The sequence below is a fragment of the Phocoena sinus genome, chromosome 16, assembly GCF_008692025.1.
Source record: "Phocoena sinus isolate mPhoSin1 chromosome 16, mPhoSin1.pri, whole genome shotgun sequence".
NCBI classification, from domain to species: Eukaryota; Metazoa; Chordata; class Mammalia; order Artiodactyla; family Phocoenidae; genus Phocoena; species Phocoena sinus.
In genome coordinates, this window is record NC_045778.1 from 51210122 (window position 1) to 51230646 (window position 20525).

The window sequence follows — 20525 nt, forward strand, 5'->3', positions numbered from 1 at the left end:
ATTCTGTTTGCTAGTATTTTGTTGAGGATTTTTGCATGTGTATTCATCAGTGATATTGGTCTGTAATTTTCTTTTTTTGTAGTATCTTTGTCTAGTTTTGGTATCAGGGTGATGGGGGCCTCATGGAATGAATTTGGGAGTGTTCCTTCATCTGCAATTTTTGGAAGAGTTTGAGAAGGATGGGTGTTAGCTCTTCTCTAAATGTTTGATAGAATTCACCTGTGAAGCCATCTGGTCCTGGACTTTTGTTTGTTAGAAGATTTTTTTTTGCGGTACGCAGGCCTCTCACTGTCGTGGCCTCTCCTGTTGTGGAGCACAGGCTCCAGACGCGCAGGCTCAGCGGCCATGGCTTACGGGCCCAGCCACTCCACGGCACGTGGGATCCCCCTGGACCAGGGCACGAACCCGTGTCCCGTGCATCGGCAGGCAAACTCTCAACCCCTGCGCCACCAGGGAAGCCCAGTTGGAAGATTTTTAATCACAGTTTCAATTTCATTACTTGTGATTGGTCTGTTCATATTTTCTATTTCTTCCTGGTTCAGTCTTGGAAAGTTATACCTTTCTAAGAATTTGTCCATTTCTTCCAGGTTGTCCATTTTATTGGCATAGAGTTGCCTGTTGTAGTCTCTTAGGATGCTTTGTATTTCTGTGGTGTCTGTTGTAACTTCTCTTTCATTTCTAATTTTATTAATTTGAGTCCTCTCCCTCTTTTTCTTGATGAGTCTGGCTGATGGTTTATCAGTTTGGTTTATCTTCTCAAAGAACCAGCTTTTAGTTTTATTGATCTTTACTATTGTTTTCTTTGTTTCTATTGCATTTATTTCTGCTCTGCTCTTTATGATTTCTTTCCTTCTGCTAACTTTGGGTTTTGTTTGTTCTTCTTTCTCTAGTTCCTTTAGGTGTAAGTTTAGATTGTTTATTTGAGCTTTTTCTTGGTTCTTGAGGTAGGCTTGTATAGCTATAAACTTCCCTCTTAGAACTGCTTTTGCTGCATCCCATAGGTTTTGGATCGTCGTGTTTTCATTGTCATTTGTCTTTAGGTATTTTTTCATTTCCTTTTTGATTTCTTCAGTGATCTCTTGGTTATTTAGTAACGTATTGTTTAACCTCCATGTGTTTGTGTTTTTTATGTTTTTTTTCCCCTGTAATTGATTTCTAATCTTATAGCGTTGTGGTCAGAAAAGATGCTTGGTATGATTTCAATTTTCTTAAATTTACTGAGGCTTGATTTGTGACCCAAGATGTGACCTATCCTGGAGAATATTCTGTGTGTACTTGAGAAGAAAGTATAATCTGCTGTTTTTGGATGGAATGTCCTATATAAATATCAATTAAATCTATCTGGTCTATTGTGTCATTTAAAGCTTCTGTTTCCTTATTTATTTTCATTTTGGATGAGCTGTCCATTGGTGTAAGTGAGGTGTTAAAGTCCCCCACTATTATTGTGTTACTGTCAATTTCCTCTTTTATAGCTGTTAGCAGTTGCCTTATGTATTGAGGTGCTCCTGTGTTGGGTGCATATATATTTATAATTGTTATCTCTTCTTCTTGGATTGATCCCTTGATCATTATGTACTGTCCTTCCTTGTCTCTTGTAACATTCTTTATTTTAAAGTCTATTTTATCTGATATGAGTATTGCTACTCCAGCTTTCTTTTGATTTCCATTTGCATGGAATATCTTTTTCCATCCCCTCACTTTCAGTCTGTATGTGTCCCTAGGTCTGAAGTGGGTCTCTTGTAGACACCCTATATATGGGTCTTGTTTTTGTATCCATTCACCAAGCCTGTGTCTTTTGGTTGGAGCATTTAATCCTTTCATGTTTAGGGTAATTATTGATATGTATGTTCCTAGTACCATTTTCTTAATTGTTTTGGGTTTGTTTTTGTAGGTCCTTTTCTTCGCTTGTGTTTCCCACTTAGAGAATTCCTTTAGCATTTGTTATAGAGCTGGTTTGGTGGTGCTGAATTCTCTTAGCTTTTGCTTGTCTGTAAAGCTTTTGATTTCTCCATCGAATCTGAATGAGATCCTTGCCAGGTAGAGTAATCTTGGTTGTAGGTTCTTCCCTTTCATCACTTTAAGTATATCATGCCACTCCCTTCTGGCTTGTAGAGTTTCTGCTGAGAAATCAGCTGTTAACCGTATGGGAGTTCCCTTGTATGTTATTTGTTGTTTTTCTCTTGATGCTTTCAATAATTTTTCTTTGTCTTTAATTTTTGCCAGTTTGATTACTATGTGTCTCGGCGTGTTTCTCCTTGGGTTTATTCTGTATGGGACTGTCTGCGCTTCCTGGACTTGGGTGACTATTTCCTTTCCCATGTTAGGGAAGTTTTCGACTATAATCTCTTCAAATATTTTTTCAGGTTCTTTCTCTCTCTCTTTTCCTTCTGGGACCCCTATAATGTGAATGTTGTTGCATTTAATGTTGTCCCAGAGGTCTCTTAGGCTGTCTTCATTTCTTTTCATTCATTTTTCTTTATTCTGTTCCACAGCAGCAAATTCCACCATTCTGTCTTCCAGGTCACTTATCCGTTCTTCTGCCTCAGTTATTCTGCTATTGATTCCTTCTAGTGTATTTTTCATTTCAGTTATTGTATTGTTCATCTCTGTTTGTTTGTCCTTTAATTCTTCTGGGTCTTTGTTAAACATTTTTTGCATCTTCTCGATCTTTGCCTCCATTCTTTTTCCAAGGTCCTGGATCATCTTAACTATCATTATTCTGAATTCTTTTTCTGGAAGGTTGCCTATCTCCACTTCATTTAGTTGTTTTTCTGGGGTTTTATCTTGTTCCTTCATCTGGTACATAGCCCTCTGCCTTTTCATCTTGTCTTTCTGCGAATGTGGTTTTTGTTCCACAGGCTGCAGGATTGTAATTCTTCTTGCTTCTGCTGTCTCCTTGCTTCTGTCCTTCTTGCTTCTGTTCTTCTTGCTTCTCTACTTACATATAATTTTAAAAAGCTAGAATAATAAAAAAAATTTATGTCTTAGAGTTGATAAAAATGGTGATTTAAATCTATAAGTACTTGATAACATTGACTCAAAATATTTAAAGCAAAATTGCCACAGCTTAACGGATAAATAAAAACATCCATAAGCATAGTGGATGCTTCAGTATCTTATCAGCCAGTAGACAGAATATTAGTAAGAATACAGAACATGCTTAATAGGCTTATCTAATAAACTGTATAGAATTCTGTTTGGGAATTCCTTGAGGGTCCAGTGGTTAAGACTCAGCGCTTTCACTGCCATGGGCCCAGGTTCAGTCCCTGGTCGGGGAACTGAGATCCCAAAAGCCACACAGTGCAGCCAAAAAAAAAAAAAAGGAATTCTGTTTCAACACCTGTAGAAACATTTTTTTAAGTACACATGGAACATAAAATGTGACTACATACTGTGTTATAAAGCAGGTATCAAGAAATATCAAACATTTGTGTCATGGAGACTGTATTCTCTGATCATAGTATTTTTAAGCCAAAAAGTAATAACAGTCCCCTCCTGAAAAAATCCAGATGTTTGAAATTTTTGATCACTTTTATGAAATATATAAAATATAATATTTGAACTTAATTGTTATATTTCATGTAGTACACTTTTATGAAATTCAAATGATCAAATATTTTCCTGTATACCTATTGTTAAAATTATAAACAGTGGGAAATCGTAGACCATTTTAAAGGAATTTGACTTTTATTGTGAATCACAGGAAAAGTCATTGGAGGGTTTTTAGCAAATGATATAATTATTTGATTACTGTTTGAAAAACTATCATTCTGGCAGCTGTCTGGAGAATAGACTGTAGGGATCAAGCCTGAAAGCTTGGAAGACTAGGTAGGAGAATGATGTAATTGTCCAAGTGAGAGATGATGGTAGCTTGAACTAGCCTGCTGAGAAGGAGGTTCTGAAATCATACTGACTTTTTAATTTGTTTATTGTTCATTTCCTTTTGAATGCAAGTTCCATGAGGGGTAAGGACTTCTTGTTATTTACCAGTGTATCCTTGGTGCCTTATAAATGTATGCAGCATATAGTAGACTCTCAATAAATATTTGTTAATAAATGTTGCACTGATTTAGAACTTACTTTTATGTTACTGATATTTATTGTTTTAAATTGATTTTTATTTTTCATTTAAAGCATGAAACAGTTGATGGCTATAGAAGATATTTCACTCAAATTGTAGGGTATGTATCTAATATGGCAATAAGTATTATTTTGATATTTTGTTATGTGTCAGAACTAATGATCTCCTATTTAGGTTTTAATTTTTTTTTAACTCATGTTATTTTGGTAATTACTGTTCTTAGGTTCTTTGTGGTGGAAGATCACATTTTACATGTGACCCAAGGATTAGTAACCAGGGCATACACTGATGAACTTTGGAACATGGCCCTCTCAAAGATAATTGCTGTCCTTAGAGCTCATTCAGTAAGTCAGACAATTTATGTTACTAAATTTTTAATTCAGTTACTTCTAGAACTTCTGAAATGCATAATGTCAGAAGGAAACTATACCTCCATCAGTTCTGCATTTTTTTTTGGTAATTGCTCAGATTTGGAAGTAGTAATGACAGGCCTTTGTTTGTCTGGTAATATTGCAACTGAGTGGGGCTTCTGAAGACACTTTTAGTCCAGCATTATAGAAGATGAAGAATTAAGCTGGTCTCATTAGTCTCAACTGACCTCTTCATTAGATCACTGAAAAGCACCATGAAGAAAGGGTTTTTAATTATCAGTCCAGATTCTTTGTTTCCAAAGTAAACTCCACCATTAAAACTCAGTAGAACTTGTTCTTCGATGTTTATAATTTGTTTGCAGTAATACAGTTATAAATTTCTTAAAAATATGCAGTTCTCAGAATTTGAACTCATTTAGGTGTGTTATAAAGACTATTGAAATTAATAATTTTTTAGTGCGGACTTTTTCTTAAGACAATTTTGGGAGTTTACCTTCAGTGAAATTTCCCCAAACTTAAAGTTTTATAATCTATTATTTAAAATTTTATTATTGAGAGTAGAGATTGAAAGTATTTTGCAGGAAGATTATTAGTTTAAGTGATATTTAGATTATAAGTATATTTTTATTTATCAGGGACATAGATTCTGGATACAGTGTTTGTCCAATGAACTACAACTTTTTCTAACATATTATAATAAAGAACAATACATTTTATCATGGTTTATATTCAGGCCAGCTATGAATATGTAATATGATAGTGTGCTTCCTATTAATTCCATGGCATCACGTATGAGATCATAATATATTAAATGCAACATATCACATTTAAAATCTTATGACATGCTATTAAGGGAACAAGAATGAATTTCACTATCTCTTTGAAATTAATTATTTTTCTTTGGTGCATTACTAACAAAATACTTAAATTGTCATTTCTTATATTGGAGAAATATATTGATTGTATCTCTTTTATAATAGAATAAATAATTGAAAAGTAGAAATATATGGTCTATATATAAACCATTTTTTCAATTTGAAATAACTAGTTCCTTAAAATTTAAAGACTTTTAGAAATATAAGCATCATTGCTTTGACCAAAGTTTAGTGTGTACAAATTTCAGAAAAATTTCTTTTCATATAATACAAATACTTTAGTTATGTCATGTTATGATCTTTCCCTACGAAATTTTTCATGAATAGAGGAAGCCAGCTGTGGATCTAATAACCAAGACTTCAAATTTATTGTAAATCAGGCAAATTAAGGGAGAAATTTTTAAGTTTTATTTCTTAGTTTTTAACCAAATGACTCTGGTGTGTGTTTGTTTGTTTGTGTTTCCACCCCCACTTACCCTTCATTCTCACAGTCTTATTGCACTGATCCTGATCTTGTTCTGGAACTGAAGAATCTCATTGTAATATTTGCAGATACTTTGCAGGTGGGTGATAATCTAATATTCAATTAATGGCTATTTGAGCACTTAAAGCTATTCAAAACATAGACCACACTCATTTATTTTATTGTGGCTTAATGGTAGTAAATTAGTAGTAATCAAATGTTTACTTATGTATTGATATTCTCCTATTACTCAGGACTTTTAATACCACCTCCTTCCTGATTATGAAGCTTGGACAGAGCTCAGGGAATATTACCATCTTTTAAAATATTGGTCATTCTGTTAGAGTAGATACAATATTTTTGCAATTAAAAAAAAAATACACGGTGTAGTGGAAAGAACCCTGAACTAGAAATTAGAAGATTAAAGTTCTGCCTGAGGATAATGAACATGAGCTGTGGAATCACAAAGACCCGGAGTTTATATTCAACCTTTGCTATTGACTAATTGTATGTCTACAACTTTTCTAAACTTTAGATCCTCATTTGTGAAAATGAGTTTGTTAATTACTAGTTTTCAGAATTGTTTTGAGTTTTAAATGTGATACTGTATATGAAAACACATACTAGTTTGAAAGCTGTGTGTACTTATTTTCTTCCTAATTTCAGGTGTACTGTGACTGTGAGCAAATCACTTTACTTCTTTGCATTTTGGATTTTGTTTTTCTTTTTAAAATAAGGTTAAAACTGAATTATCTTAAAACTCAATGTCTTTGTGGTTTTCAGTATCAAAGTTTTAAACTTGTCCCTCCTCCTTGATCACAGATAATAAAGAATTGATTGCATTTGTTTTTCATGCTTATATTTATGGGATTTTTATGATTGGAATAACTTTTTTGTGAAATATAGACCAGCATTTTCCGAAGTGTGATAATAGATGTTACTTAAAAAGTTCTGTGGTCAAAAATGTTTAGAAAATGCTGAGTGAAGCAAAACAGATTTTTCCACTAAAAGCCTATCTCAGAGCAAATTTACACCATACGTTTCCAAAAGGAAGGTGATTATGCAGCATTTTCCCAACATATTTGACATGTAAATCTTTTTTCCCCTTAGAGAATCTTTTAGATCTATAGCTTCATAAAAAATGCTTTGGCAAATGCTAAATTGTTGGCTTTAATCACAGGAGTCTTTCCATCCTAGAATAATAGTTATCTGTTTTATTCTTAAACCTAAGGAGAAGATACCACAAGCTCCTTAGTAAATTATTTTATTACCTTACATCTTTATTAGCTTGTATGGCTTATACTGTAATACCAAAATAATTTGGGGTTTTTTTGCTTTCATAAATTTTGTGACTAATGTACCTGTAATACTGATCTCTCTGTAAGAAAACTTAGGAAGTTTTATTAAAGACTGCCTTAATATCTGGGGCCTATGTCTAAGTAACTTGAGGGACCTTTGCTATCCTTAATGACTTAAAGCATTGCTACTCAAAATATGGTCCAGAGATCACAGCTCTACAAATCGTTTGTTATGGATCCATAATGAAAAGAAACTTTTGTCAGAATGTAAATCAACTATGTCACTAAGTACAAAATTTAGCTCAGTTGGCTTTTTTTTTTTTTGGTAACAAGACTTTCTTGATATCAGTATCAGCATTGATTTATATTCTGGTGCAAGCTCCTTACCTCTTTTTTAAAAACCATACAAACTGTTCTTGAGTTGGCACTTTGAGTACAACTGTAGATTCAGTTGTAGACTGAGTATTTGATGTGTTTCCAAGGAACTCTGCAGAGAATCAAGGAGTAATAGACAACATTCAAATAATAGAAGCATTAAAAAAGCAACAGTGATGGGTGCATAAACCCTTGTAAATATACCTTTCTCATCCTACTACTTTGAAATAAAGTTAAGGAAAACGAACCAGTTCTTCTTATTTATTCAGAAATCCTGCAGTATTTTCATTTCACTGAATACTGACAGGCTGATTATTAGGTAAATCTCACACTGAATTAATAAATACTGGCCTTTCAAGTTACACTTAATAATTGAAGAATTGAGGAAGGTCTTCTCTTTTTAAAAAAATTATTTATTTATTTATTTATTTGGCTGTGTCTGGCCTTAGTTGCGGCACATGGGATCTTTGTTGTGGCATGCAGGATCTTTCGTTGTGGCGTGCAGGCTTCTGTCTAGTTGTGGCACGCAGGCTCAGTAGTTGCAGCACGAGGGCTCTCTAGTTGTGTACGGGCTCCAGAGCATGTGGGCTCAGTAGTTGCAGCACGTGGGCTCTCTAGTTGTGGCATGCGGTCTCAGTAGTTGCTGCATGCGGGCTCTCTAGTTGTGGCACGCAGGCTTGAGAACGTGCCGGCTTAGTTGCCCTGTGGCATGTGGGATCTTAGTTCCCCAATCAGGGATCGAACCCACATCCCCTGCATTGGAAGGCAGATTCTTACCACTGGACCACCAGGGGAATCCTGCGGAGGGTCTTTTCTAATTAACCTTTAACTAATTAAAGAAAATTGCACAATATTTAGCTTTTAAAATTGGCACTTTGCCAACTTAAGGAATTTTTTTTTTTTCTTTTAAAAATGTAATTATTTCACCATTTAAAACAAAGCTGACTAAACAATAAATTAAAAATAAAAAACACCAGCATGTTCATAGTTCTGCTTACTGCCTATTAAGCAAATAAAAAGCAAGCATTTATTGATTCGTTCATTAACATTTTTTTGAGCACCCACTATGTGCCAGCAGCTAGATGATATATACAATGATAGATATAAAAATCAGTAGAACAGTAGGGACATAAATGTTCTTGGCTTCAAGAAATTCACACTTTAGTTGTAAACAAATAAGATGTATAATAAGACATACTAATTTAGTAATATGTTAAAGAGCTTTGGGCTCATAGAAGATAGAATGATAACTTTGATTCCAGGAGTTGGGAAAGGCTACACAGAAAGTTGAAATGTGCGCTGGATTCTGAAGGAAATATGAGTTCAGCAAGTAGATATGAAGGAAGAGGCATTAATGGCAGACAAAATAGCATGTGTTAATTACAGGTAGAGGTATGGTATGGTGAGCATGAGACTGGCTGAGCAGCTTAATGGTGTTAGAAACTGTAGTGTTTGAGTGTAAGCAAAGAAGGGCAGAGAGTGGTAATGAAACTGATAAGGTAGTTTGAGCCAGATTGTGGCATGTCTTGTGAGGCTTTAGTAAGCTTCCTATAGGGAAGTGGCGTGATCAGATGTGCACTTTCAGATGATAATTTTAAGAGTTGGGCAATAGATTGAGTTGAAAGAGACAGGATGGTTGGAATTTCAGTTTAGGAAGCTCTTACAGTGGTCTAGGCAAGAGATGTTAAGGACCTGAAGTAAAACAGTGATACTAAATGCTAGAGAAGAATGATAGGTTTGAATGAGATTTGTAAAGGAGGTAAAATCAAAAGAATTTGATGACTGATTAGATGTGTTTGTTTTGAGGGCATTTATATGACTTTCAGGTTTCTTTCTTGATAAATTGGATTGATGATAGAACTATTAACAGGGATAGGAAATAGGAAGAACACGTGGTTTAGTCTGAAAGGGAAGAGATAAGTTAATGTTCCTGTTGGCAGACTGACTAGAGCTGTCTAATTGCTGTTGGAATTAAATATTTAGAATTTATAGAGGTCTAGCTAGAGATACAGATTGAGAATAATCAGAGTAAGTAGTGTTTGAAGTCAATCAACTTGAAATTGCCCTAGAGAGCTAGAAGAAAAGATTGAAGGATAGAGATAGAAGAAAAAAGGAATCCAGAAGGATACTCATAGATAAAAGGAGAACAAGGAGAGAGAGTGGTGTTACAGAATTCAAAACAGAAGAGTTTCAAGAAACAGAGGTAAGATGGAGTGAGAGATCATGGAATTTTATATTCAGGAGATTCTCTGTGACATTGCTAAGAGCAGTTTCAATAAAGGAATAGGAATGAGAGAGTTAGATTGTAGTAGGTTTGGCTATGGAAGGAGTGACACAGGAAACTGAGGGAAGGCTTTTTTGTTTTCTTTAGTTGTTCTTGGTTTAAAGATGGGAGGCAATTTAGCATGTTTATTTAGTGAAGAGAAAGGAGCTAGTGGAAGTTAAAGACACAGCAGAGTAGATAATCCATGGAGCAGTTCCTGCAGGAGGAGATAGGATCAAGACCAAAGATGAAGACGTAAGCCTTGAAGGGGAATAGGGACAACTTTGAGGCGAGCAGAAATGTTAGGTCCTGATATGGGTAGCATTTCAAATGGATTTGGAGTTGCAAAGGAATAAAGTTTTGGAGTGTTACGTTTGATAACTTTTCCCTGTACAACAAAGTCAGTGTTAAATTGAAGGTACAAAAGGAAACCATCATGTTTTGGACAGAATGTATTCTCTTTTCTTCTTGTATCTTATTTAGAGGCAACTTCCCAAGACACAGATGTATAGATCACTAATCTTGAACTTTTCCTCCAATTCTGACTTCTAATACTTTTTTTTTTTTTGCGGTACACGGGCCCCTCACTGTTGTGGCCTCTTCCGTTGCGGAGCACAGTCTCTGGACGCGCAGGCCCAGCGGCCATGGCTCACGGGCCCAGCCGCTCCGCGGCATGTGGGATCCTCCCGGACCAGGGCACGAACCCGTGTCTCCTGCATCGGCAGGCGGACTCTCAACCACTGCGCCACCAGGGAAGCCCCTCTAATACTTTTTAAGGTTAACAATGTAATCCAGACAAAAAAGAGAGAGAAGAAATAGAAAAATTATTCCAGTTCATAAAACTCTTTCTAGACTCTTTTTTACCTAGTACAACTTAGTAGAAAGTCAAAAGGATATCTTTTTTTCATACTGTTAGGATGGCATACAATGTGATACAGTGATCACTTCAAACAGTTCTCTAGTATTCTGAACTTTAAAAAATGATTATCTTTATATATTTTACTTGTTTATCTGCTTTTTTGTGTGTGTTTTAGGGTTATGGTTTTCCAGTGAACCGACTTTTTGACCTTTTATTTGAAATAAGAGATCAATACAATGAAACACTGCTTAAAAAATGGGCTGGAGTTTTCAGGTTAGTCTAAGCCATGGTGCCTTAATGTAATGAAAAAGTTTGTCAGATGCTAAAGTAATTGGTTTTTGCATTTAGCAATAAAAAATGCTTATAATATTTTTTATTGTGGTAAAATATATATAACATAAAACTTACAATTTTAACCTTTTATGAATGTACAGTTCAGTGGCATTAAGTATATTCACATTGTTGCAACCATCACCACTATCCATCTCCAGAACTTTTTTATCTTCCTAAGCTGAAACTCTGTACCAATTAAACAGTAACCCCCATTCTCTTCTTCTAGTCCCTGGCAATCACCATTCTGCTTTGTCTCTATGAATTCGACTACTCTAGGTACTTCATATAAGTAGAATCATACAGTGTTTGGTTTTTGTGTCTGGATTTGTCTGTTTTTTGTGTATCTGGATTATTTCACTTAGCATAATGTCTTCAAGCTTCATCCATATTGTATGTGTCAAAATTTCATTCCTTTTTAAGGCTAAATAATATTTCATTATGTATATCACATTTTATTTATCCATTCATCCACTTACGGATATTTGGGTTGTTTTCACCTTTTAGCAATTGTGGATGGTGCCACTATGAACCTTGGTGAACAGTTATCTGTTTGGGTCCCTGTTTTCAATTCTTTTGGGCATATACCCAGAAGTGGAATTGCTGGATTGTATGGTTAATATATGTTAAATATTTTGAAGACCTCCATACTGCTTTCCACAGTGACTATACCACTTATAATCAATTTTTAATTGTTCTACTTTTAGTCCTAATCTCTGTAGTTTTTTTCCCCAGTAAATGATTAGATATGAGGCTGTAAATATTCAATGGTATTTAGTACTAGAGACAAAAATTTATGGCTTATAAATTTTGTTTGGGGAAAGTGCTATTTTTACAAACAACATAATTGTTAAATTAAAAATCTTAAAGTATCTAATTAGGACAATTATTTTCGCTTTAACCACTTGCCTTCAGGGCACAAAGTATTTTAATAACTATATAATTTTGTATTGCCATGAAAAGAAATATCAACTCCCTCCTTTTTAAATTCTAAAAACTTTTCTCTCTCCCTTTCTGCCTTTCTCCCTTCCTTTCTTTTTTTCTGTTTCAACAAAAAGTCAATCTTGAGAGCTTACATCTAGGTTAGCCAAAATATGATAGAAACAATGTGGCAATAATAGTTGATGTTATTAAAATAGAAAATATGTTAAATGATTTAACACTAGCTTGGCATTTACCCCATCAGTTTTCAAAACCTATGGAGGGCTGACCCTCTGAATACTGTGATAGAAATCTTTTAAAATACCGAAGTGGTTTACAAGGTTATACACTTCTATTAAGATGAACTAAATCAATCCTTATTTAAGCTTTTTGTATTAACATTCCATAGGAGTGATCTTGTCAGGATGTTGTCCCAAATGAATAATTGATAGTCTTAGATGAGTCATGTATAAATATTAACAATTTTTGATATTTAGTATTTTAGAAATAGAGGTAGTGCTTATTGATAGGGATGGTAATATATATGCCATGATCTAATGTGATATAATATATCTTTATTTATATATATTTGTATATAAAAATCTTTACTTATAGGATTTCTGTTATTAACTTACCCTTTTCAGAAGAGTGTTTAAGTTTTTACAGTTGCTGATAGATTTGTATTGAACCAGCTATTCTCTCTTATCTATCTTAAGACTTCTAGTAGTGAGATTGTTCCTCAAGATTGGGGAAACTGTGAGGTATTGTTTTCTCTCTGAAAAGCTAGTGGGTTCCTTCAAAAAGAGATAGGATTAACATTATCCTCCATTATCATCATGGATGAGAGCAAATGATAGCATGTCAATTGTAATTACGAAATATATTTTGACTTCTGCTTTCAGTACTGTTCTAGGTCATGCTTTTTGCTTAGATTTTTAAGAAGTAGCAGATTTTAAGCATTTTTTGTCCTTGATCTGTATCTTCAAAGACTGTACAAGTAGTGAATTGACAACCTAACAATTAAATGGGGAAAAAGTAAGTTATCAGTACTGAATAATTAAAACTTGATGACATCCATGATAGAATTTATGATCTGACTACTGTCATACTTTGTTTATCCATGTGTGGTTCTCTCCACCTATATTGAGAGCACTAGTGTTTTATTTATATTCTTGATTGCCTAGCTCCAAACAGAGTCGTATTTTAACTACCTTGTGCACCTCAGTGATTTACAAGCATATGACTTTATTTCCAGCCTCTCATTAAGATGCCAGAGCCATTTATCAATTAGGTATTCATCATCCACTGCCCAAACCGTATCCTTCTCTTATGTTCCTTACCTCAGCAAATGTCTCTGATGAGGTAAGGTATACATCATTTGTCCATTTGCCCTGTCTAGAAACCACGGATTCATCAGGATTATATAATACTTTCCCTCATAATCCTCATTGAGTTTCTAAATCCCATGTATTTTACTTCTTAAAAACTCTTGTTTCTGCCACTTCCTCTCTTCCTACACAAATACAGCTTTAATTCAAATTCTCGTCACTTTTTATTTGGATTATTCAGTCTTTCTAACTGGCCTTTCTCTGTTCATTATTGTCCTTTTCCTAGTTTTTCCTCCACTCTGTGAAAGTCTTCCTATGACATTCCTCTGCCTAAAACCTACTATGGTATTCCACTGCCTACAGGATAAAATCTGGGTGCCTCAGTTTGTCTATCTGCCCAGGCTCATTTTAAACCATGTCCCTTGAATACTTTATACTCCAGTAGTACTGCACTACTTGTGGTTTTACTCAACCCCTCCCCACACTCATACTTTTTTCTCCCCTTATGTTTTTGCATGTTATGTTCCATCTTTCTGAAATGCTGTTCTCCCATAATCTCATTAGAAGTGTTTCTTTTCATCTTTGAAGACCGTACAGAGCCCGTAGCTTCTCTGTAAAACTTTTCATGAGATGTCCCCCACTGACTCTGATAAAGTTAATCACTTCCTCCTTTGTCCCATTTCTGAAACTTGTGCCTCTTTTATTGTACGTATAACACATCATTATAAACATTATAATTTGTTTGCATATCTATCTCTCATGTTAGGCTTGAGAACAGTGATCTTGCTTTTATTTTCATGAGGGTAGGGAGTTTTCATCAGAGTTAGCCCAGACTAGCACATAATAGGTGCTCAGTACATAAAAATCAAACTGAATTATTGATTAAAAGGAAGTTGATTGGACAGCAGGTATATTAGGACAGGCTGAGTTATGCTACGATAACAAAAATGCCCAAAATCTCATTGGATGAACACTGGCATTTTATTTCTCACTTGCACAGAAGGCCATAGTGGGTCTAGTAGTCCAAGATTTGAGCTTTTGACATCTGTTATTCTACTTTCTCAACATGGTGGTCTCCCCTATCACTGTGGGACTAAGGATCGCACAGTTAGTTCATAAATGCTTTAGACTTAAAGCAACACATGTAACTTGTATTCACAGTCCAATGGCTAAAACTAGTCATATGACTTTGCCTATTTGGTGAGTAGTAAATGTGTCTGACTTACTAAGTACAACATTATGAGAGACAAACAAATGGAAGACATTGTTTTTATCTTCAAGGAGCTTATGGTCTAGTTGGAAAGAAAAGACAAAAAACATACAACTTGAGAGTTATTCCTATCAAGAAGTGTGACTGGGATACTCTTCACCTCATTTTTAGTTGTAATGAGTTCATTCAGACTATATCATGTTGAGAATTGTTCTAGACTAGAAAATAAAAATTAAAGTGCTGAGAGGATGTAAAATAAACAAGTGGAAAGAAGAGATTGCACATTAATTTTGAGGGACAGACTTATTTGCTATTGAATTTCAGAATTCTGAGTGATTAGGCACTGTTTTCCTGTTTAGAACTTTAACTGACACACAAAAAATGATTTTGTAATAGTTGGGGTTTTTTAAAAGTATTGTCCTATAGCACTCTATTGATACGTTTTCTTATATTAAATTTCAATTCTGTCTTCTTTCTTAACAGGGACATTTTTGAAGAAGATAATTATAGTCCCATCCCTATTGTTAATGAAGAAGAATATAAAACAGTCATCAGTAAATTTCCCTTTCAAGATCCAGACGTTGAAAAGGTACAAGCTAGTATTTAATTCAAGAATTTTCTTAAAAATAAATTAATCATTTTTATTGCTACATTATATTAATCTGATATTGTAAGTGAGAATAGCTTCTTTTGAGGCCTTTGTTGTTATTGTTGTGTTATTTGAGAAAATTAATTATGTTTTGTTAACTTGTAAAGATTATGTTACTACTACTACTACTGTTTTGGTGAGGTTAAGAAAGGACTTTCTTGGGGCTACTAGGAGCCCTTGTCCCAAATATTAGGTGGATTCCCAGGGCAGGTGTTACTATCATTGGGTGGATTCCAAATTAGATATACTAAATGTTGAGTAGATTATAGGAAGAAGAGAATATTGTCAGGAAAGAGAGAATTTCTTTGAAATTTCCATCACTGTGGAAGATCTTATTTTGTGGCTTTTTTTCTAGAAATATATTTGTATAAAAAGTTTATCTTGGGAAACCCACGCACATATGGACACCTTATCTTTGATAAAGGAGGCAGGAATGTACAGTGGAGAAAGGACAGCCTCTTCAATAAATGGTGCTGGGAAAACTGGACAGGTACATGTAAAAGTATGAGATTAGATCACTCCCTAACACCATACACAAAAATAAGCTCAAAATGGATTAAAGACCTAAATGTAAGGCCAGAAACTATCCAACTCTTAGAAGAAAACATAGGAAGAACACTCTATGACATAAATCACAGCAAGATCCTTTCTGACCCACCTCCTAGAGTAATGGAAATAAAAACAAAAATAAACAAATGGGACCTAATGAAACTTCAAAGCTTTTGCACAGCAAAGGAAACCATAAACAAGACCAAAAGACAACCCTCAGAATGGGAGAAAACATTTGCAAATGAAGCAACTGACAAAGGATTAATCTCCAAAATTTACAAGCAGCTCATGCAGCTCAATAACAAAAAAACAAACAACCCCATCCAAAAATGGGCAGAAGACCTAAATAGACATTTCTCCAAAGAAGATATACAGAATGCCAACAAACACATGAAAGAATGCTCAACATCATTAATCATTAGAGAAATGCAAATCAAAACTACAATGAGATATCATCTCACACCAGTCAGAATGGCCATCATCAAAAAATCTAGAAACAATAAATGCTGGAGAGGGTGTGGAGAAAAGGGGACACTCTTGCACTGCTGGTGGGAATGTGAATTGGTTCAGCCACTGTGGAGAACAGTATGGAGGTTCCTTAAAAAACTACAGATAGAATTACCATATGACCCAGCAATCCCACTACTTGGCATATACCCTGAGAAAACCAAAATTCAAAAAGAGTCATGTACCAAAATGTTCATTGCAGCTCTATTTACAATAGCCAGGACATGGAAACAACCTAAGCGCCCATCATCGGATGAATGGATAAAGAAGATGTGGCACATATACACAATGGAATATTACTCAGCCTTAAAAAGAAATGAAATTGAGCTATTTGTAATGAGATGGATAGACCTAGAGTCTGTCATACAGAGTGAAGTAAGTCAGAAAGAAAAAGACAAATACCGTATGCTAACACATATATATGGAATTTAAGGGAAAAAAATGTCATGAAGAACCTAGGGGTAAGATAGGAATAAAGACGCAGACCTACTGGAGAACGGACTTGAGGGTATGGTGAGGGGGAGGGGTGAGTTTTGACAGGGCGAGAGAGAGTCATGGACATATACACACTAACAAACGTAGTAAGGTAGATAGCTGGGGGGAAGCAGCCGCAAGGCACAGGGATATTAGCTCGGTGCTTTGTGACAGCCTGGAAGGGTGGGATGGGGTGAGTGGGAGGGAGGGAGACGCAAGAGGGAAGACATATGGGAACATGTGTATATGTATAGCTGATTCACTTTGTTATAAAGCAGAAACTAACACACCATTGTAAAGCAATTATACCCCAATAAAGATGTTTAAAAAAAAAAAAAAAAAAAAGTTTATCTTGGGGACTTCCCTGGTGGCGCAGTGGTTAAGAATCCGCTTGCCAATGCAGGGGACACGGGTTTGATCCCTGGTCTGGGAAGGTCCCACATGCCGTGGAGCAACTAAGCCCATGCACCACAACTACTGAGCCTGCGCTCTAGAGCCCACGATCCACAACTACTGAGCCCATGCGCCGCAACTACTGAAGCCCACACACTGGGAGCCTGTGCTCTGTAACAAGAGAAGCCACCGCAATAAGAAGCCCACGCACCGCAACTAAGAGTAACAACCCCTGCTCACTGCAAGTAGAGAAAGCCTACACGCAGCAACGAAGACTGAACGCAGCCAAAAATAAAATAAATAAATTTATTTAAAAAAAAAAGTTTATCTTGGTTAAGTAAGAGGTGTATGAAGGCAATAGCCACCTGTAGATTTTTTCCTGAAGTAAGAATGTCTATTTTTGGAGTCAAGATGTCTGAACAAAAGACAGGCTAGAGAAAGGAAATAGACCAGCACGTAGAGTATTCTGGAAATACACCTGATTGCCCATATGCGTGCATGCACACAGAAACACACACACTTGTACCAATCCAGTATCCCTGGGTAGAATTAGATCTTATGAGAAAAGGATATCATATTTCCTGTTATTATCACCTTTTTCATTCTCTTCATTTTTGATTTTTTTCCCTTAATCTTTTTTTATTATTTTTTCAACACTTTATAATTTAGTCCTTTTCTACATTTTTATCCCTTAATAATGAACAAGAGTGAATTCTGAATGAGTTGTGTGAATTGTGACTGTAAATTTTTATGTTACGTTTGTATATACATAAACTAAGCATATTACATGTAATAGTCACTAAATACAGGACCAAGTAATTTAATGCATAGCTTTTAGATTATAGCTAACACTGCCATTGCGTATACCTAATTGTATTCTAATACACACAAAAAACCAGAATAATTATTCTAGTTCTGGTTTTTTTGTGTGTGTGTGGTACGCGGGCCTCTCACTGTTGTGGCCTCTCCCGTTGCGGAGCACAGGCTCCGGATGCGCAGGATCAGCGGCCATGGCTCACAGGCCCAGCCGCTCCGCGGCATGTGGGATCTTCCCAGACTGGGGCACGAACCTGTGTCCCCTGCATCGGCAGGCAGACTCTCAACCACTGCGCCACCAGGGAAGCACTCTAGTTCTGTATTTTTGAAACCCCAATCAAAGTTTCCCTGTCAAGAAATATTACGAGGGACTTACCTCGTGGCGCAGTGGTTAAGAATCTGCCTGCCAGGACTTCCCTGGTGGTCCAGTGGTAAAGAATCCGCCTTATAATGCAGGGGATGAGGGTTCGATCCCTGGTCAGGGAACTAAGATCCCACATGCCACGGGACAACTAAGCCTGCATGCCACAACTACTGAGCTTGTGCGCCTCAACTAGAGCTGCGTGCTCTGGAACACACGCGCCACAGCTACAGAGCCCATGCACCCTGGAGCCTGTGCACTACAACTAGAGAGGAGAAAACCTGCACACCACAACTAGAGAGAAGCCCACACGCTGCAATGAAGAGCCTGCATTGCCCTAGCGAAGATCCTACATGCCACATCTAAGACCCAATGCAGCTAAAAATTAAATAAATAAATACTTAAAAAAAAAAAAAAAAGGAATCCGCCTGCCAATGCAGGGGACACGGGTTCGATCCCTGGTCCGCGAAGATACCACATGCCGCAGAGCACCTAAGCCCGCAGGCCACAACTACTGAAGCCCGCGTGCCTAGAGCACATGCTCCACAACAAGGGAAGCCACGGCAATGAGAAACATGCGCACTGCAACGAAGAGTAGCCCCCGCTCACCGCAACTAGAGAAAGCCCGCATGCAGCAACAAAGACCCAATGCAGCCAAGAATAAATACATAGACAAACAAACAAATAAATAAATGTTGTGGGGGTTTTTTGCAGTACGCGGGCCTCTCACTGTTGTGGCCTCTCCCGTTGCGGAGCACAGGCTCCGGACACGCAGGCTCAGCGACCATGACTCACGGGCCCAGCCGCTCCAGGGCATGTAGGATCTTCCCGGACCGGGGCACGAACCCGTGTCCCCTGCATCGGCAGGCAGACTCTCAACCACTGTGCCACCAGGGAAGCCCAATAAATGTATTTTTTAAAAAAGAAATATTATGAGAATATTCTCTGTCTCACAGCTTGGCTTTGTTTTGTTTTAGTAATAAATGTGTTCAGGATATAGCATCTGCAAAAAGAGCGCTGGATTTGGTCTGGATTCATGTGCCAGCTCTGTCTGTGGCTTATTATGGGCAAGTGACTTACCCTATTTGGGCATTTTGACTCATCTGTCAAATAAGGAGGTTGAACTAAATAATCTCTAATGTCCCTTCTAATTACACTAAACTATTCTAAATAGATTTATAGTTAAAAGGATATTTGACTTTGCTTGTAGGGTACTTCCAAAATATACAGCATCTGAGGATTAAGCTTGTTAGGAATTGTATTCATTGGCTTGTGTATTATTCATCATTAAAAAGAACTATCATTAAGGCAAAAGGCACATGGAAAATTTAAATGTGATAACTTAGAAATCCCATAAGTTATTTAGTAATAGTCTCTTGGTTGTGTGTTTATATATTTAATTTTTTCCTATTTTAAGTATAATTTTCAATTAAAACGATTGAAAAAGATGTGAAATTGTCTTTCAAATACCATGAGTTATTTTCAGCAGAAATTACAAGTGAGAAAGGAATAAGACTGAACATATATGCTAAAATCTGTCTTTTTGCAGATAGCTTTGCTAATTTAACTAGGATCCTTTGACTAAAATAAGAACATGTTCATATTGTCTTTAATGTCATTAAAATCAATTCTTAAAGTTGAAATATCTTTCAAATAGTTAATATTGGTTTCATTATTCTGTAAAACATAACTTGGAGGTGAGTTAGCTCTTACATTATTATAAGGTGATTTTAAAGAACAGCAACTCTAGTTGATTTTTGTAGTACTCCTAATTCAGTTCCTAAATTTGGAAAGGTTGAACCTACCAGTTTTGGAGAGAGACTGCTCTCTGCAAATGTTTTCACTACCAGCTTATTGTAAGTTTCTTTCTGCTGGAGATACCTAAGAGCACATATGTTAATTCATAGATTTATCATCCACCTGCTATCTAGTAGACACTGTGCTATGTGCTAGTTTTTCAGTCTCTGCTGTCAAGGAACTTGTAGTCAAGTGAGGGATAGATTAAATAAACAGGAAATTACAATTCACAGAAGTTGGCCCTGCTCAAGATAGAAGAAGCAGCATGGAGAAAGGCTGTAATTCTGCAGTATAAAGTACAAGGTTGATGAAGTGCAGGAGACGAAGATCAAAAAATGAAGATGAAGTAGAAAGTGGCAGACTATAATAGGCCTTGTAAACAATGTTAGGGAGCTTAGCCTGATGGCTCGAATAAGTCACCACCAGATTTCAAGCAGTAAAAACATAATCAGATTTGTGCTTTAGAAAGATCTCTCTGGCTAGTGTGTGGGGAATGGATTGGAGAAGAGTAAGGCTGGGATACTAGCTTGGGGATTGTTGCAGTTATTTTGGCAAGAGAGATTGGTGACCTGAATGGGAGTTATGGCTGTGGAATATGATTTGAG

General features: G+C 36.2%; 1 protein-coding gene across 7 annotated transcripts in view; it reads left to right on the forward strand.

Moving 5' to 3' along the window:
• The window catches only part of EXOC6 (exocyst complex component 6), a 196873-nt gene that overhangs the window by 71474 nt on the left and 104874 nt on the right, over positions 1-20525 (forward strand). For all 7 annotated transcript variants that reach the window (XR_004346133.1, XM_032607832.1, XM_032607837.1 and 4 more), the window contains exons 10-14: positions 4135-4181; positions 4305-4425; positions 5819-5890; positions 10761-10858; positions 14858-14963. Coding sequence is in view for 6 of the 7 variants with exons in the window: in XM_032607832.1 (XP_032463723.1) it covers positions 4135-4181; positions 4305-4425; positions 5819-5890; positions 10761-10858; positions 14858-14963 (444 nt within the window). In the remaining variant the exon portion in view is untranslated. The remainder of the gene's footprint in view (positions 1-4134; positions 4182-4304; positions 4426-5818; positions 5891-10760; positions 10859-14857; positions 14964-20525) is intronic.